The sequence below is a fragment of the Salvelinus sp. IW2-2015 genome, linkage group LG18 (genome assembly GCF_002910315.2).
Source record: "Salvelinus sp. IW2-2015 linkage group LG18, ASM291031v2, whole genome shotgun sequence".
Taxonomy (NCBI): Eukaryota; Metazoa; Chordata; class Actinopteri; order Salmoniformes; family Salmonidae; genus Salvelinus; species Salvelinus sp. IW2-2015.
The window spans coordinates 42890481-42910159 of record NC_036858.1 but is presented as its reverse complement, the minus strand read 5'-3'; the positions used below and the strand labels follow the sequence as shown (position 1 = coordinate 42910159).

The window sequence follows — 19679 nt, the reverse complement described above, 5'->3', positions numbered from 1 at the left end:
GCGTTACTCTGGACCCTGATCTCTCTTTTGATGAACATATCAAGACTGTTTCAAGGACAGCTTTTTTTCCATCTACGTAACATTGCAAAAATCAGAAACTTTCTGTCCAAAAATGATGCAGAAAAATGTATCCATGCTTTTGTTACTTCTAGGTTAGACTACTGCAATGCTCTACTTTCCGGCTACCCGGATAAAGCACTAAATAAACTTCAGTTAGTGCTAAATACAGCTGCTAGAATCCTGACTAGAACCCCAAAAATTGATCATATTACTCCAGTGCTAGCCTCCCTACACTGGCTTCCTGTTAAGGCAAGGGCTGATTTCAAGGTTTTGCTGCTAACCTACAAAGCATTACATGGGCTTGCTCCTACCTATCTTTCCGATTTGGTCCTGCCGTACATACCTACACGTACGCTACGATCACAAGACGCAGGCCTACTAATTGTCCCTAGAATTTCTAAGCAAACAGCTGGAGGCAGGGCTTTCTCCTATAGAGCTCCATTTTTATGGAATGGTCTGCCTACCCATGTGAGAGACGCAGACTCGGTCTCAACCTTTAAATCTTTACTGAAGACTAATTTCTTCAGTAGGTCATATGATTGAGTGTAGTCTGGCCCAGGAGTGTGAAGGTGAACGGAAAGGCTCTGGAGCAACGAACCGCCCTTGCTGTCTCTGCCTGGCCGGTTCCCCTCTCTCCACTGGGATTCTRTGCCTCTAACCCTATTACAGGGGCTGAGTCACTGGCTTACTGGTGCTCTTCCATGCCGTCCCTAGGAGGGGTGCGTCACTTGAGTAGGTTGAGGTCACTGACGTGATCTTCCTGTCTGGGTTGGCGCCCCCCCTTGGGTTGTGCCGTGGCGCAGATCTTTGTGGGCTATACTCGGCCTTGTCTCAGGATGGTAAGTTGGTGGTTGAACATATCCTCTAGTGGTGTGGGGGCTGTGCTTTGGCAAAGTGGGTGGGGTTATATCCTGCCTGTTTGGCCCTGTCCGGGGGTATCATCGGAAGGGGCCACAGTGTCTCCTGACCCCTCCTGTCTCAGCCTCCAGTATTTATGCTGCAGTAGTTTATGTGTCGGGGGGCTAGGGTCAGTCTGTTATATCTGGAGTACTTCTCCTGTCTTATCCGGTGTCCTGTGTGAAATTAAGTATGCCTCTCTTAATTCTCTCTTTCTCTCTTTCTTTCTTTCTCTCTCTCGGAGGACCTGAGCCCTAGGACCATGCCTCAGGACTACCTGGCCGTGCTGCTGCTCCAGTTTCAACTGTTCTGCCTGCGGCTATGGAACCCTGACCTGTTCACCGGACGTGCTACCTGTCCCAGACCTGCTGTTTTCAACTCTCTAGAGACAGCAGGAGCGGTAGAGATACTCTTAATGATTGGCTATGAAAAGCCAACTGACATTTACTCCTGATGTGCTGACTTTTGCACCCTTGACAACTACTGTGATTATTATTATTTGACCATGCTGGTCATTTATGAACATTTGAACATCTTGGCCATGTTGTTATAATCTCCACCCGGCACAGCCAGAAGAGGACTGGCCATCCCTCATAGCCTGGTTCCTCTCTAGGTTTCTTCCTAGGTTTTGGCCTTTCTAGGGAGTTTTTCCTAGCCACCGTGCTTCTACACCTGCATTGCTTGCTGTTTGGGGTTTTAGGCTAGGTTTCTGTACAGCACTTTGAGATATCAGCTGATGTAAGAAGGGCTATATAAATACATTTGATTTGATATGTTATGAATTCTAACTGGCTAACACAGCTAGCTGGCTAACATTAGCTAGGCTAGGGATTAAGGTTAGGGGAAGGGCTAGCTGAAAGGTTTAGGGTTAGGGTTAGCTAAAATGCTAAAGTTGCCCTTGGTGAGATTTGAACTTGCAACCTTGGTTACTTGATGTTCACATTATAAGTCCACCCCTCCACCCTGACCAACCACCCTACCTTCGTTTTTGCCTGAAGTAACGATGTCATATGTAACCAAATCAAATGTAACCGATCATATTCATTTGAGTGTACCGGATATACGTTCACTATGTTACGTCAAGTCTATGAGCCCAGGCTTGATCACCATCAGCTTCCAGCATTAACACGCGCTCCGTGCAAATTGATGTTAGGCTACTTGCCAACAACTAACCAGTTCTGACTGGACCAGACGCAATATTAACAATGCTATCTGGTAAATATTGCTCAGACTTCACACTCAAGCATCACCGGCAAAATAACTTCCTTCTGCGCTAACTCCGGAGGATCCATTTACTTGTKGTTTAGAGTAGGTCTATTATGTGTAGATTAAAGTGTATATATAAAACTTGTATTCACTGTAAAGAGAAAAGAAACAGCTATTATTCATTGCGATAACAAATAATTACTCCGTTTAGTTTTTACAAATTCAAAGGTGATTTCCCACTATTTGTGAAGAAACATTCAATCTGCTTTGACTTGAAATTATTTGAAGCGCTTTCTGATCATCACAGGTAGGCTAATTGCAAATGTTAACTTTTATAATTGATAGCCTATGCATGCAGTTGAAGAACATGTCCCCCACCCCACCTATGTCCACTATTATCACGATGCATACAATGTAGCCTATCATTATTGAATTGATGGAAGAAAACATATCCGTATTCAGTTGCGTTTACTCTGTGGCAGTGTGTAGTGTACGCTCTCTAGCTCCACACAGGCGCACATGATGAAGAGGAAGCAGGGTTTCCTCAACGTTGGTAGCACACAAATCCGGACCAGCAAAAACAGCTTTGAACCGGTTTGGTCTCCGGCAACAAAGCTATAGGCTATAAGACGAATACTGTGCTCGTAGCTAATGCTGCTGGGGGACCCAGGTCTGCCTCACCGGACCTCAGATATAGCCTAGCGGGCGCTCGGCATCCGCCTGTGTTGTCGTATTTATTTTTTTCGATTTCGATTGTATACCGTTATTATCGGGATACCAACCATCCTTCATGGCAACTCCCTGTAGGCAAACGCGCACGTATCCTGCAGTTGCATGTTGTTTCGCTTGTGGCTGTTATTTTTTATGTTGAGGTAAGTCGCATGTATTTCCTTGTGTTAATAAAATAACAATCGGCTACTATATATAGCACAACATTATAACATAATAGGGCTATGGCTAAATACAGCGTAATATATTTTGTAGGCTATGTAATGGGTGATTATGTGCCAACGAATATCTCGTAAATGCAAGCAAAAAACATTGTTTAATAAAGAAAATAGGTAGCTATGTGTAGTTGGCACGGTGTTCCTCCATATAATGATGTTTGTTGGAAATTGATAGATCCGCAACTTTTGTCGCGCTCCTTGTTTTTATAAACTAGGAGAGAGAGGATGCCGCAGTACTGCACCGACAGCTCAATTTGCTCTCTGGCACAAATTATTCATGAAAGATAAAAAATGTTTCCTTCAGCACAGGAAACAGGGTGCGCCTCTAAAAGGTCAGTGTTTCGTGCCAGAATTTAGGAGAAATAGACAAAAGGCAGGTTAAAGTAGGCAGTCCAGACACCAAACTCTCCTCCTCCAAGGTGTGGTCTGCGAGGGCACAAAACTGGCAGCGCAGGATGGGAAGGTTGCACTCTGTTTAGGAAGTACAGTAAAACAGGTGACCTGCCTGGTAGACCAACCAGGCAAGAGCAGCATCAACATCAAGACATGAGTGTGCATTTGGAATTTATCTACTACTTTAGAACTCAACTTATGACATGTATCTCTTCCTTGATCATGATTCCTGTTTCCAAACTTGCATGTGATTTATTTAGTCTGTATTCTCATGCATTTGGTCAATTGCTTGTCTATTGCGCTTGTTTTTAAAACTTTTTGCAATTTTTCTGTTTTCCCCAGGAACCCTTCCTGTTGAAGTTGTAAGATCCAAGCAGACAGCATGAGTCCTCATACCTCAAAGAAAGCGCTGGATGGAGGTTGGGGATGGGTGATCATTGTGGCCTGCTTCATGGCCCAGTTCCTGGCCTACGGCTCCCCCCAGTCGGTGGGCATCCTGTACCCAGAGTGGCTCCACGCCTTCCAGGAGGGGAAAGGCATGACAGCATGGGTCGGCTCCTTGGTCTCTGGAGTGGGACTCATAGCCAGTGAGTATTCTCCAAACACCTTTGTTTATAMATTTAGATACTGTATAGGTATAGGCTAATGCTCTCATCCAAAGACAGAGCTCACTGTGCTTAACTGCAGAATTCTGTATATTATAAAATGTAGATTTTTTAACATACATTTATTCAACTCAGTATCTGAACATCTGTTCAAGAATTCCATATTGATTTACTTGGCATGGCTATGAATTGATATGCTTAACAGCATGTCAGTGGTTACACCTGAATTTACTTATCTATGCACTTTACAGTTGCAGCTACATTGTCTCCTTTAGAGTCTCACCTGGTATGCACCTGTTGCTGTTGTATAACTAATGATGTCACTGATACAGAACCAGACAAAATAATGGTCCAATGTCTCCATAAACACATACAGTTATGTGGCATTATGGGTAAAGTAACAGACCCGTTTTTATCTAACCAAGTTATCTTGTTTGGAGGGTAGAGTGGCACATAAGATGGGAAAATAAGTATTTTACCTGGTACATATCAACAGTTGTGAAAGTGCAGTGCTGACTTGTCCTAGGTAGATGAAGAAAACTGTGCAATATTGGTGGCACTTTGGTGCTCTTAACACTCAGTTGAGGTTATTGGTTGATAAGTAATTTACATTTATATAATTTAGCAGACGCTCTTATCCAGAGCGACTTACAGGCGCAATTAGGGACTAAGGGCACAGTRAGATTTTTCACCTCACCGACTCMGGGATTCGAACCAGCGACCTATCGTTTACTGGCCCAATGCTCTTGAACGCTAGGTTACCTGCCGCCCCACAGTCAGCCCTGTCATACCTGCAGGAGGAGCCCTTACGTAGCTGTGACCATACAGAGGGTGTGTGTGGGAAAGAGAAAATGATAATAGGAAGGATAATAAAGCTTTGAACAGTTTCATTCGTTTGGAATGACCAGGGGACACAGGAGGACTCAGTTCACTGCATGTCTGCAAGCTGTATTCATAGATCAGAGATCACAGTCTTGGTTTACATTTACCACCAGGCTAAGCCTCCCTTCACTTTGTCGCCTTTCCAGAGGTCAGTGAAATGTCATGAATAGACAGATTGCTCCCAGTACACGTGTGGGACTTGGCAGCTGGGCTACGCAGCCTTACACCGTGGGCTGTTTTAACTGGTGGTGAAACGGAAAGGTGGAGACGGGGTTCAACAAGACGTGATTGGCTATTCTTTACACACACCCTTGAGTTGTCAGTTGTCTGATCGGTAATTCGATATTTCTCCACACAACAAGTGACATGCATAACAAGGACGGTCACATTTAAGACTCAGGTTTATCACCATCTGTCTCCTCTATCCAGAGACTGACTGATTCACTGTACTACAACAAGTAGTCAATTCATTGTGCATCAGACACACGAGGACCTATACAAACAGTGGTGTATAGCTTTGGAAACTAAATGGATTGGGCTGCATTTGACTTGACACAATGCTAGGAAATCATAGCAGTCTTTAATGAGTTGGCAGCAGATTACGGGTTAGTGAGGTGATACCGACTCAGGCCCGACGCCAGGATAAAGTGACTAAGGGGGCAGTTGAAATCGGTGAGAGGGCAAAACATTTTTATATTGAATTCTGCCTGTATCGAGCTATACCACAAACAAAGTTTGAATGCCGAGACTCAGACCATTGATTGAGTGCTTTTGAAGTGACAGGCTACAGATTGTGTCAACCTATCTCTGCCAAGTACCCCTGACTGCAGTGTGCAGTTCTGGGCTGGGCAGAGTTAAACACTTGACTCCGCCCACGTTTTACCCCACCCACCTGTTTTTTTGTTGTCCATCTGAGGTTTGACAGTCACACACTGAATACAAACACGTTTGTGCAAGGCACACGTTGAATACAAATGCATTTCATTTTTGAAGATCGTAAGACATATTATTCAAAGTGGTACCAGAACATGTTGTAACATTTTTTGCTTCATGCTATGAGACAAGCCACTGATATTGTTGCAGTGAACAGACTTGTTATGTCATGTACTGTTAAAATTGTTGATAAATGTTATTATACACACACAGTTACTACCTATCCTGATTTATAATGCTATTTACTTTCTTCATTAGAATGGAGACAGACTATACCATATAGACATGACAAGCTGAATGTGCTTTGTACATTAAGTTATACCAGCTCCAGTAAAGAGATCAGAGACTCGGGTGACTTCTACGTCATCTTTACGAAACAACACAATTAACAATTGAAACAATTAACACAGCAGACAAAAACAAGGTTTGACCACTCCTCAAAAAATGGCTTCACTCCTGCTCAAGAGGCAAAGACAGTCATTTTCTTGTTGTCAACTGCCTCCACATAGAACATCTCATAATCTCTGTAACTGGAACATGAATGGTTCCTTAAGGAGAATATTTTCCTCTTCATCCAAGCCATCATACAACTGTAGTTCTTTAAGCGGTCTTCCCCGTCCATCCCAATTACACTAGGGAAGTAAACAGTGCCTTTAAATGTTTGGCGTTCGCACCACCTTGCTGCCTCGAGGGTGTCCCGTAGAAGAACATCTGCTTCCTTGAAGAATAAATATTAATAGTGCCTCATTGGGTGATCAAGACAAATTACACCCCACTTTCATGCAAACAAAAGCCACTATTACTAAAGGGGTTTTCTGTGATATCTATAACTACTCAACAAGTCATCACAACTAMTATATCTTGCCACGCATCAAGCCTTCAGCATCACACACAGTAGACTACATACCCAGTTCACAGCTCCCAGTGCATTTTGTTTTCAGTATCGTCTAGAAAGATAACAGATTGTGGTCATTAAGTAATGTAAGGGAACCTCTAGGGATGTGTGTACAAGAATGCACCTTACTTTAGCTAATAGCCTATACAGTACCTGGTCCTGCAGAGTTGGATGCTGATGTAACATGCTGTGATTTCTTGGGGGTGGGGCTCGCCTCCAACATCATCCTGAAATATTGTAGGGGGGGTTTAAGTCTTTAAACATTGGTTTAAGACTATACCACTCATCATATGATACCTACCTGTAGTGCGCTTTGTTTTCGCCGCCTTTTTTGATCTTTCAACCTCTCCTCAGACCTTAGTGAGTGAATGACACATTCAATATGAAAATATATTCAGGTCAGCCTGGCTATAGTGAAACAAGTGATTTTAAGGATGCAAAACATTTTTATAATGTTCAAGACTTACGGCATTGGAAAGTTCTGCAGGAGAACTAGGCACCACCAGCGCCGAATTTGCTGCATGTTTTCCTTTGAGAAATAAAATCGGATGGGCATCCCAAAAAATCTGATATCTACTAGTGTACTGTAAGTTAAGAGTAGGTTGTTCAGTTTGATAGTTATGATAACAATAAGTTCATAATAACCCCCCCCCCCGGAAWATATTTRAGGATGTAGAAGACCCCCCCCCCCCAAGAAGTCAGAGCATGTCACATCAGCGTCCAGCTCTGCAGGAGTTTGATGTATGAATTGTGTATGTAGTGTACAAAATAGGTACCAAAAAGTATCAAGAATAATAAACAAGAAAACGTATGAGCAATAACAAATGTGCTTTGCATGCTGCAAGCACAGAAATAATAACGTTTCATATGTTTATAACAGAAAATAGGACTAATATACTGAATAGCCAGAATCTTACCATCAAAACAAACACCCCACAGTTGTTTGAGAAACCTTGCTTTGGTAGGCCCTGTGGTGTGAACAAGGTACAATTTTCAATAAAGGAATGACAATCAYTTGGTACAGTTCAGTGTAATAATTTTAAAGAAATATCTAACATGATCATCATCCACACCAAAAGTCKTCCAAGGTCCAGGGGACAAGATCTTGAGGGGCCTCTGGGGACTGTTTAAGGGCCTCTGGGTGCTCTTGAGGGGCCACTGGACGCTGATGGTATGTCAGGTGTTGATGATTCGTTACTAGAGAAATGAGACCAAGTCAAGACACTGGACAGGGTGGATCGGTATTTAGTAAGACAGTTTATTCAATGTAAAGATATCTGGCAAATCGTGCTGCACGGCCCCGTTCTGTCTGACTCGTAWGGAATRGTCGGAAAAGAGYSCCCTAAACATATTGTGCAGATTATATATGCAGTAAATGACGTAGGTTGAATCTGGTAGTCTGGCCTTCTGATTGGTCGATCTGGGTRGTGGGTAGTCCTGTTCGGGCCTGATGTCGACGTTCCATTGGCTCTTAACATAGTTCTTTGTCTTAGAGTCTCAACCTTGAGCAGAATGCGTGTGCGTTTTATTTTAGCAGGGGCCTYTTCATGGGGGAGGGGAGTGTGTGTGGGTCTGTGGTTATTATCATTAAGGGTACGAAGTGTGGGGGTAAAGAGGGGGATGGGTGCATGTTGTGTCAAGTATAGCTTGTGTTGAGAAGTTGTTAAAACAAGTTTCCAGTATCTATTACAATTTCTTACACAGGTGCTTCAGAAACTGTGCTCTGTTGATTATTGTTGCCGTACAGTAGCAACAATGAAAGTGTGTCACATTTCTACAACTGAAGCCACACTTTGAGTGTAAACTCTGAAAGAGAGGAATAACAGTAAAGTAACAAGTTATACAATTAAATTCACTGATGTAACTGGGGAATAAAATTGGGCAAATCAAAAAACGTTAACTTCAAATATATACAATAAATTAAGAAATAAATAGTACCTCTGTCTCACTGAAGCATGACCTTTGTGGTTGTTGACCATATTGTTCAGCCTTATATGTGCATTAGGGGCAGTGATGAAGTTGACTGCTGCTGCATTTTTTTATTTTGGGACTCTCACCCTCCAATAACACACTAACGTGTCTCTATACATCAAAGAAAATAAGCATAGACATAAAATGAATGATAATTAGAAAGGCATAAAATAAGCAATAGGCATTTAATTATTGTATATACTATGTGTAGGCTCTGTAGACTCGCTATGTGTAACTTAGGTTATGGCCGTCGGCATCAACGATACACATTTAGCGCCAGCCAGCCAAACACAACAAGGCATACATTGAACACAGAAAACCAACGATCAAATCGATTACATAACTGTACGTGTAAACCTAGGCTTACTGCTTAAGTAGGCAAATTTGTCCAAATTCCCTCATTGTAAGCAATTAGCTAGCTCACGTGCAAAAGGGTAATATTGCTAATTAGCTAGCTCACGTGCTAATTAACGCTATGCTATCATCGGTGCGGTGGTTGGTTATATAAAAATATACAACTGCACTAGTATAACGTAAATATTGCAAAGTAAATGATGCATAATGACAGTCTCACTTACTTCCATGGTTTACTTTTATCCATGTAGGTTAGGTTCGATTAAGACTCGCTTTCGTTGATGCCTTCGACTTGAACCTCAACTTCGGTGACCTTGAAGGAGATGGGAAGGGTTCGGGTTTAACGCGTCTGACTCCGCCCACATTGAGCCCGGCCCGGAACTGCACACTGCAGTCAGGGACTTCTCATCCCCGCTGCATTGTATCAGCACAATGGACAGCGTCCTACAAACTAAAGCAAGGCTATTTCGTCATGTAAATGAGCTACAAGATAGGGTAATTCACCTATTCCAAACAGCCTATGTGAATGCTGCCGTGTACACAGCGGTCTAACCAAAATAGTGCAAACTAAATGCTGAAAGTAGTAGCCTAGTTATTCATGCATGCAAACAAAACTACTGATTAGTTAGGCTTAGAATACTGACACAACTGCGAACGAAAGCATAACATAACAGCGGTACTAGCACGTAGGTCTAGTAAACAAAATATTAGATCGATAAAGGCATGACACCATTTATGTTTAGGCTAGTTACATTAACAGTAAACAAACGCAGTAAGCAAAAGGTGAATTGAGATCCAAATAACCAAAACAGCCTACAGTGAGATGCAGTCATGCACAGCTATCTTGCCAAACAAATAAGCCTATAGGCCCCGCTTCAAACATGGAAAACCATGGTGCTCATGAGTTAAGCAACACGTTGTGATATGGCACAATACACTTCTGTGGATCAAATTCCAATACATAGTTATATTTACAACCACGAAAACCAATAGGCGGCCAAGAAAACCATAATAGGATGTATATATTTATATGATGAAACATACCGACATGTAGCAATACCCAGGGTCGTCATTTGGGTTATTGCAGTGGAATTATATTAAATTCTGCTTATATCACGCTATACCACAATAAACCTAAAAGTTCAAATGCCGAGACCATTGACGGCTTTTGACCAAGAAGTGACAGGTTGGCGCGAAATCTCCCCTGCGCTCTATCAGCACCATGGACTGCGCTCTATCAGCACCATGGACTGCGCTCTATCAGCACCATGGACTGCGCTCTATCAGCACCATGGACTGCGCTCTATCAGCACCATGGACTGCGCTCTATCAGCACCATGGACTGCGCTCTATCAGCACCATGGACTGCGCTCTATCAGCCACCATGGACTGCGCTCTATCAGCACCATGGATTGCGCTCTATCAGCACCATGGACTGCGCTCTATCAGCACCATGGACTGCGCTCTATCAGCACCATGGACTGCGCTCTATCAGCACCATGGACTGCGCCCTACACTCAAAAGCAAGGTTGTTAACCTAGGCTGGCTAAGGAAGTCATTTTGCCATTCTATACCCTAGGTTTTTGCTGAAATGACGCGACTGGCTATACCACCAATATTTTGATGAAAAGCAATCAGCTAGATTGTTTCTTACCTTTTCAGAAGAGTAGCAGCCTCCTTGATGCTCTGTGGAACTTCCTGAATAATCGATCATTCCATTCTCCCCGAAATCTTCTTGTAAGATCGATCCCCTTCGAATGCCAAGTGGATTATTTGAGCTTTCCTCTGGTATAGCATGCTTCTTCAAAGTGGAAAATTAGTTCACGTATAGCTGTGGACGCCCCAAAAGTCAATTCATGTGTCAGTGCAGTAAACACGGTCGGAATAGAGAGACGCAGAGAGTCGTTGCAGTATATCAAGCAGGGTCCATTTTTCCTCTTTGGAGACGGAGCGGGCGATTTCAGTCGGCAAAAACTGGCGAGCGACACTAAAGTCAGCTTCCACCAAATCTCTTTTACTTAAATCCAGCAGTGGTTTCACCTTTTTCACATCTAGAAAGTCATGGCTCTCTGGGTCAAGGGGACACAGGGCCGCCACCAGTTGGATGTTGCGTTCGTTGAATCGTTCGTACATTTCACCACTGACAGCATCCAAGAACAGTCTTTTACACCCAGTCTCTTATCCTCAGTCCTGCTGGCCTTCCATACTGTCCACCACTATTGCTGGAGATTTGTACTTACATAACGTTGTCGTAATTGCTTGGAGCTGCCCTGTAGCCTCCATGTCTTACTTCTGTGTTGTACGAACGCGTCCGTTCCATGTCATAGAGGAATTTCGCAATGCTGTCACAACTTTTAACAACCACTGACACAGTAGCCAAGGTGTCCCCTTCTCATTTAGCTTTGTTTGTTTGGGTTTATCCATCGTGGCAGTGGCAGAATAGCTGGTTCGAGCTAGCTAAATAGGCCAAGGATAATAACACTAACGTTACATTTACGGCTAACTAAACTCTGTYGTGGTGAGGCAGAGTTGGGTAACGCAGCTTCAATGGTAAACTTGACCCCGCCCTTATAAAACAAAATAAAATATTACTGGCGGGGGCGTATCACGTTATTCACTTAGCCGTTTTCCCCCGCTTTTTATGGAAAACCAAAGGAGTCATACCTAACCACCCCACTGGCTTTCCATAGCCCCCCTATACACACCGCGGCGCACTCTGTCCATTGTGCTGACACAGCTCAGCGGATATACAGATTTTCTGCAACCTGTCACTCAATCATTTGAACTTTATTGCTATTTTTATATAAGGCCATAAAACTAAAACTGGGGGGGCACACGTTTCAACTTTTCCCCGCTGTGAATCTGGGCCCGTACCGTCTCCCAAAACTTTACTCAAGCCCTTATGTCCACTGAAGGATCAAATTTGTCCTTACCAGACCTATATTTCCCTTGTGCCATCAATCAGGATATACAGTGCCTTCAGAAACAATTCACACCTCTTGACTTTTTATACATTTMGTTGTGTTACAGCCTGAATTTAAAATGAATTACATGTKATGTTTTTCTCACTGGCCTACTCACAATACCCCATAATGCCAAAGTGGAATGATGTTTTTTGACATTTCTACAAATTTATTAAAATGAAAATCTGAAATGTCAACCCCTTTGTTATAGCAAGCTTAAATAAGTTATGGAATACAAATGTGCTTAACAACTCGCATAATAAGTTGCATGGATTCACTCTGTATGCAAAATAGTGTTTAACATGATATTTGAATGACTAGCTCATCTCTGTACCCCACACTGACAATTATCTGTAAGGTCTCTCAGTTGAGCAGTGAATTTCAAACATCAATTAAACCACAAAAACCAGGGAGATTTTCAAATGCATTACAAAGAAGGGAACCTATTGGTAGATTGGTAACAATTTAAAAAAGCAGACATTGAATATCCCTTTGAGCATGCTGAAGTTATTAATTACATTTTGGATTTTTATTTTATTTATTTTATTTAACCTTTAACTAGGCAAGTCATTTAAAAAAAATAGGACAAAACACACATCACGACAAGAGACACCACAACACTACAGTACATAAAGAGAGACCTAAGACAACAATATAGTATAGCAGTAACACATGACAACACAACATGGTAGCAACACAACATGGAAGCAGCACAACATGGTAGCAGCACGAAACATGGTACAAACATTATTGGGCACAGACAACAGCACAAAGGCAACAAGATAGAGACAACAATACATCACTCGAAGCAGCCACAAATGTCAGTAAGAGTGTCCATGATTGAGTCTTTGACAGTGAAAAGAAGGAAGCTGTACAGAATAAAAAATATTCCAAAACATACATCCTGTTTGCAATAAGGCACTAAAGTAAAACTGCAAATGGCCTCCGGAGTGGCGCAGTGGTCTAAGGCAGATCCGGGTTCGATCTCGTGCTGTGTCGCAGCCGGCCGCGACCAGGAGACCCATGAGGTGGCGCACAATTGGCCCAGCGCCGTCTGTGTTAGGGGAGGGTTTAGCCGGCCAGGATGTCCTTGTCCCATTGCGTTCTAGCGACTCCTGTGGCGGGCCGGGCGCATGCATGCTGACACTGTCCCCAGTTGGACGGTGTTTCCTCCGACACATTGGTGCGACTGGCTTCTAAGTTAAGCGAGCAGTGTGTCAAGAAACACTTTGGCTTGGCAGGGTCGTGTTTCGGAGGATGTTTGGCTCCCGAATCCGTACGGGAGTTGCAGCAATGGGACAAGACTGTAACTACCAACTGGATATCACGAAATTGAGAGATAGAACAAATAAATAAAAAAGCGGCAAAAATATTAACTTTATGTTCTGAATACGGAGTTATGTTTGGGGCAKATCCAACWCAACACATCACTGAGTACCACTCTTCATATGTTCAAGCATGGTGGGGGCWGCATCATGRTATGGGTATGCTTGTCATCGGCAAGGACTCTGGAGTTTTTTTTTATGATAAAAATAAATGGAATAGAGCTAAGCACAGGCAAAATCCTAGATGAAAACCTSGTTCAGTCTGCTTTCCACCAGACACTGGGAGACAAATTTACCTTTCAGCAGGACAATAACCTAAAACACAAGGCCAAATATACACTGGAGTTGCTTACCAAGATGATATTGAATGTTTCTGAGTGGCCTAGTTACAGTTTTGACTTAAATCGGCTTGAAAATCTATGGCAATACTTTTTTTWAAATCTACCAATGATCAACAACGAACTTGACAGAGCTTGAACAATTAAAAAAGAATAATGCAAGTATTGTAAAATCCAGGTGTGCAAAGCTATTAGACTTACCCAGAAAGTCACAGCTGTAATCGCTGCCAAACGTGATTCTAACATGTATTGACTCTTATCTAATCGAGATATTAGTTATTTTTTATGATTTTTTTTTTTTTTTACATTTCTTCCACTTTGACATTTGAGTATTTTGTGTAGATCGTTGACAAAGAAATTACAAATATATTTTATTCCTACTTTGTAAAACAACAAAATGTGGAAAAAGTAAGGGGGCGCGAATACTTTCTGAAGGCACTGTAAGATATATTTCTGTAACTCGGTGTGCTTTTAAATTCGATATGGTGTGAGGATGACGACGAACGAGCATCCCAGGCTGTCCTTTTCCCTGACCCTTTACCTCTGCTCAGGTGTCTAATAACTAGCTAGTGCCGCTTTCAGGCTTAAGGGGACCTCGTTGTAAACATGAGGAGAACGAATAGGGTCACAAGACTAGCCAACAAATGCCTATGATAGAGACTTTGGAACAGAGACGAACACTGTCCTATATAGGGAGCGATAAGGTCAAAATAATATCAGGGCAGAAAAGGGGACCATGTCACATGGTTAAAGTTGATACATCACGTTTTCCTGCCATGAAATAGCCCAACATGTACGGTACACCTTGACCGGTATCACTTTCCTTTTTGCTGCTTTTGTATTGTTTAGGAAAGGCATATTTTCTAACACCACGTGTATCCTGAATGCACCATATTAATTCCATCATGCGTCTTTTTTGTGTGTCGTCATCTCATTTTTGCTACTCCCTAACTCACTGAGTCTATTCAACAATGTACCCTCAACTCTCCCACACACACACACACACACACACACTGAATTCGCACTTCCTCTCTACCCTATTTTCTCCCCCAGGTCCTGTCTGCAGTGCCTGTGTGGATAACTTTGGGGCGCGCCCTGTGAGCATCTTCAGTGGGGTCATGGTGGCAGGGGGCCTGATGCTCAGCGCCTTCGCCCCAAACGTCCAGTTCCTCATCTTCTCTTACGGGATTGTCGTCGGTAAGTGAGAAGCTCGTGATGGTCTTGTTCTGCTGAAGCAAGTCTGTGGTTTGTGTGATCCACTATTAGATATAGGATTAGCCTTGCAAGTGTGATAAAAATTATAGGAAGTTGCTTGTTTACTCTGTGGTTTTGTTGGAAGTGAATTGTGTTTTCAAATCATCATTACATAAAACTATTACAGAGTTAAGCAATAGCACAAGTCAATGATAGATAAGACACATAAGAATTGAATAGGTTCATGTCTATTCAAAATAGGTTAATGTCTTTTCAAAATAGGTTAATGTCTATGCTCCACCACACATGCACTGTGAGGGTATGTGTAGGATGAGGATATATGTAGGATGTATTCAGAGATATGGTAGAGTCGGATTGCCATGTGACTGATGCCTCCCCCCAACAGTTTGAATGCACCCATCGCAGCTCATTATCTAACACCCAGTGACAGCTGTGCCATGCTAAGGGGTAAAGAGCCCAATAGACGGCCACTGCCTGTGGCATTGGCCTGAGAGAGAGGCCATGCATATTTGAAGAAAGGTGTCTATTTTTAGACCATCCCGTAAACGCCACACGTGTGGCTCAGTATTCTCTCATCACTTTTCCGCCCAGTCATCCTTTGCGGATCAAATTACCATTGGGGTGATTTTACACTAAACAAAAGTTATTTGTATGGTTAATATGTAACATTCATCACAGAACAACAGATTTTAAACATGGTGAATTTACTGTATGTTATTACATGACTAAGATGGTCTTACACAAGTCCCACAGTTTCACATTAATGTACACAGTTTACTGTGTAAGGCTTTGCTCAGAACATTAAATGTCTTCTTCAACATGGTAAAAAATAAGGTACTGTAGCTACACGCTCCTCTAAAATGTGCTAATGAAAATACCTCTGTTGTTTTTGTTGTCCACAGGTCTTGGCTGCGGTCTTGTCTATGCTGCCACATTGACCATCACCTGTCAGTACTTTGACAAGAGACGTGGCCTCGCCCTCGGCATAGTCACCACAGGTACTTCAGCCCCCCTCTTCGCTCACTGGGTTCACACCAAGTCTCCATGCTCAGTTCTTTCATGTTTCAGAAGCCGGGAGTCTTGGAATGCCAAGGTAAACATTCTAGTCTAGAAACACTGTAGCCTTGTGATTAGGGAAGTGGACTGGTGACAAGAAGAACACTGGTAATACATCACAGTTCTGGGGCATTCTGTGTTTGTCCCCTTGAGGGAGGGTAGCTTTAGGCAATGATGTCCCATTTAAGCAAGGCTTTTATTTAATTAATATTAATGAATGTCTAAGGGCTTATTCTTGGCATGCCAACACTAAATCATTCCCTTCTCTCATTTAGGCACAAGTGTGGGAGGGTTCCTCTATGCCACAGCTCAGAATGAGCTGATTGTTCTCTTTGGCCTGGAAGGCTGTCTGTTGATAATCGGGGCCTTGGCCCTCAACCTCATGGCCTGTGCCGGCTTCATGAGGCCCCTGAACATGCCTGGCTACTACCTCAAACAGAAGGCTGCTCTGGAGCGCACAAAGGAGCCGCTCTTCAAGAAACCGCCTGCTGACGACCTCAAGACCACACCGGGAACTGCCGAGAAAAACCTGGCGGTCAAGGATCACCTGATCACCATCGACGCCAAAGACATCACCACGCCTGACAACAAAGGGGGATTCATGGCAGGTTTAGCCATTGTGAAAATTATCAAGAAGAAGCGTCAGGCTTACTCAAAGTACATGCACTCCACGGCTGACTTCCTGCATGACAGAAACTTCATGGCCCTCTGCATAGCTATATTCCTGTTCAGCCTAGGAGCCTTCCCTCCGGTCCTCTTCATGGAGGACGTGGCCCAGAGTGAGGGCCTCATCGACGAGGTCAGAATCATCCCCCTGGTCTCTATTGTAGCCATCACTACCGGTGTGGGCAAGCTGACCCTGGGCATGCTAGCAGACATGAGGTGGATCAACAGTGTGTTCCTGTACGCCTTCACCCTGCTGGGGACTGGGACGGCCCTTCTCCTCATCCCCATTTCCAAGAGCTACGTAGGCCTGCAGGTCCTCTCAGCTGTGGTGGGCTTCTTCTCTGGGAACTGGTCCCTAACGTCATACATCACTACCAAGATCGTGGGCCTGGARAAACTGACCCAAGCCCATGGGATCCTCATGTTCTTCGGTGGATTRGGGATCATGCTTGGGCCCCCTGTTGTTGGTAAGAAAGATCCCACTTCTGACACCATTGGTCAACATTGCTGAGTGTGTGTGGTGCACATTTACAGTTGTTAGGGTAGAGCTTGTACAGGTTCATATTCATGCTTTTACAGAGAATCACTCTTCCATATGTCAAAACATTTTTKCAATTGATGTAATCTTAATGTGTGAGTGAGAATGTGGAACTCAGGATGTTGGCCGTTAGCTAGTCTTTTGCTGACTCATATATTGTCGAGAGATTTTGCTGAAATTGTTTTTTTTTTTCTCTCCTCTTCTTCCTGTTCCAGGGTGGTTCTTTGACTGGACCCAGTCCTATGACCTGGCCTTCTACTTCAGTGGAGGCTCTGTGCTCCTGGGTGGAGTCACGCTCTTTCTATGTGCTCTGCCCTGCTGGGACAAAAAGAAGGCTGACATCGACAGGCCCGACATTCAGTACACCAGCAACTGTGACAAAGTTGCCTCTGTAGCCTAAACACTAACTTTCACATTGACCTTGCTCTCCAGTGCTCCCAGCGATTTTTGCTGATAAGCTCTATACCCTTCAAGAGGTTTCTTTATCCCTGGTGCCAGATTTCACAGATGTGTACCTGAGAAGAGCTTTGAAGTAGGCCTTTTCTATACATCTTTATTGCGTTTTTAAGACTTCTTACATTAAACTACAGAATTTTGAAGGATGCCTATGTTGAACATTTTAATAACGGCCTCATTTTAAGAGGCCTATTCAACAAAATTGTTTCTAAACAAATTAATACAATAGATTGTTTATTTAGAATAAATGCTGTTTTTTTACATTTATGGATCTTTACTTGGGTCAAATGGAAAAGCCATTTTCTTCTGGTGACCCTGTGGAGAAATACAAACCAACAATGGCCTGTGAAGATGTTGGTTGAAAACACAAAAGGCTGTTCAAATATCTCAGCATATTGAAATGTATAACCATGCAAAATTTAAATTCGAAAGAATTTCCCAGTTATTTACTGGAAAAAATACAGGGATTGGAAAAAAACGAGGGAATGCACTTTAATGTACTCTTTTCAATTCTAGCCGCACAAACTTTTTTTTCCTTTCTTACCAAAGCACCAGGATYGTGGATGCCGGTCAACACGTTATGCCTGATGAATACAAGTCTTGCTTTTTAAGTTCATTGGCATTGTACTGTATTTTACTGGCCAAACTTGTTTTGTTTGAGTTAAGGAGGTACTTAACACCTCACTTTGTCTTGACCGGACTAAGAACTTGCTGAATAATATGCTGTGCAAATACCAGAGACTGTACAGGAATATGGTCCAGTTCCTTAAACTAGTTTGTTGGTTCTTTGTGGCATGACCCCTTTCCTGCATTTGTTCACCAGGCGGGTCCTATTCATAATGTTTTAATGTGTTTTTGGCGTCTGTGCATGTTTTTCTATGTTTTTTTTTTATTACTATATTTTGTACGTTTCTTCAACTCTGTCAATGTTTATAAGCAACTTTGTATACAGTATGCACTGAACGAGTCCCAGATATGCATTGTGTGTAAAGATGTCATTCATTATTGCCATGATGATTTTATGTTTTTAAGAAATATAATAATTGTGATACCTGCTTTGTTAGTCACTTGAAGATCCCATTTAAAAAAAAAAAAAGTTAAATAAACCACAACCTATTTCAGTTTATATTCTTCCTCAAATCTAAGACTACTAGGATATTGTTTTATTCTTAGTCAAGCTTCTTTGTAAAAGTATTTACAAGGTTGAAATGAAATACAAAATATCTGTGATCCAAAAAGGTTAGAAACAGTAGAACTGTCACTTTATATGATGTTGAACCACTCTGTCTTATTCTTTTTTTAATGTCAGTTTTACAGTATTTATGTTTGCAATATTTCGCTCTTTCTATTTRGTTATTTTCAACAAAAAAGTTCCAATAAATGAAAATGAAATTCAATATTGTGATTCTAGATGTTTTTTAATGCTTGACTGACTAACATAAAATATGATTCATTGAAGACCTTTCTTCTTGATTTCAGCACATATGGCGAACATTTTGGTGCTATTTAGAGAGTGAGCACATATGTAAACTCTAGACACTCCTTGGAAAGTTTGACCTAATTCAGTCCTTTGGCAGTGCAACATTCTCCTAGGGATGGACCGACATGTACAGAATGGTTGCCTGGAGGGAAATGGGGGAGGGTCATGCTTTTACATTTTAGACAAGGGTTATTAGGCTATATATTGAGGTGTGCCCAATGCCGTCCCTCATCTCTGATTCTCCGCTGGGCACGCAATATCATATGTGCCTATAGGATATTTAATGTGATCTCATTCAAATGATCTATATATAGGCTTTAAAGTGCGTGCTCGGAGAAGCACAGAGCAAAGTAATATTTCTTGCTGGGKTMGTGTAAATACAACTAGGTTGCATTACACAGAGCAGTGGCTATTCCAACCCTGAGCCCCGGCCTGCTCTGCTCTTGCTGATCAAAGAACATTTTTGTGTGCTGCCTAACCAATGGCTGTGCTGTGTAGG

General features: G+C 42.5%; 1 protein-coding gene and 2 long non-coding RNA genes across 7 annotated transcripts; 2 read left to right on the top strand and 1 right to left on the bottom strand.

The window, feature by feature from the left end:
* The first annotated feature begins 2196 nt into the window (after nucleotides 1-2196).
* Nucleotides 2197-19097, top strand: LOC111978049 (monocarboxylate transporter 9). 3 transcript variants are annotated; one of them, XM_024007823.2, is made up of 6 exons: nucleotides 2197-2470; nucleotides 3846-4090; nucleotides 14823-14966; nucleotides 15887-15982; nucleotides 16316-17173; nucleotides 17460-19097. In XM_024007823.2, exons 2-6 carry the CDS (start codon nucleotides 3886-3888, stop codon nucleotides 17642-17644), a joined length of 1488 nt encoding a protein of 495 aa, XP_023863591.1. In that variant the 5' UTR covers nucleotides 2197-2470; nucleotides 3846-3885; the 3' UTR covers nucleotides 17645-19097. The 3 variants fall into 3 exon arrangements, with proteins under 3 accessions (XP_023863591.1, XP_023863588.1, XP_023863589.1); XM_024007820.2 differs by lacking the exon at nucleotides 2197-2470 and adding an exon at nucleotides 2689-3035; XM_024007821.2 differs by lacking the exon at nucleotides 2197-2470 and adding an exon at nucleotides 3588-3662.
* On the bottom strand, nucleotides 5955-7980 carry LOC111978050 (uncharacterized). Of its 3 annotated transcripts, none has more exons than XR_002879103.2 (7): nucleotides 7892-7980; nucleotides 7736-7786; nucleotides 7286-7402; nucleotides 7120-7174; nucleotides 6972-7045; nucleotides 6831-6870; nucleotides 5955-6555 (listed from the first exon to the last, which is right to left on the bottom strand). It is a non-coding gene; the product is annotated as an uncharacterized lncRNA (long non-coding RNA). The 3 variants fall into 3 exon arrangements; XR_002879102.2 differs by having other exon boundaries at nucleotides 7286-7347; XR_002879105.2 differs by having other exon boundaries at nucleotides 7875-7957.
* Nucleotides 7911-8823, top strand: LOC139029160 (uncharacterized). Its single transcript, XR_011481445.1, has 3 exons — nucleotides 7911-7998; nucleotides 8523-8615; nucleotides 8744-8823. It is a non-coding gene; the product is annotated as an uncharacterized lncRNA (long non-coding RNA).
* Nucleotides 19098-19679: the final 582 nt, after the last annotated feature.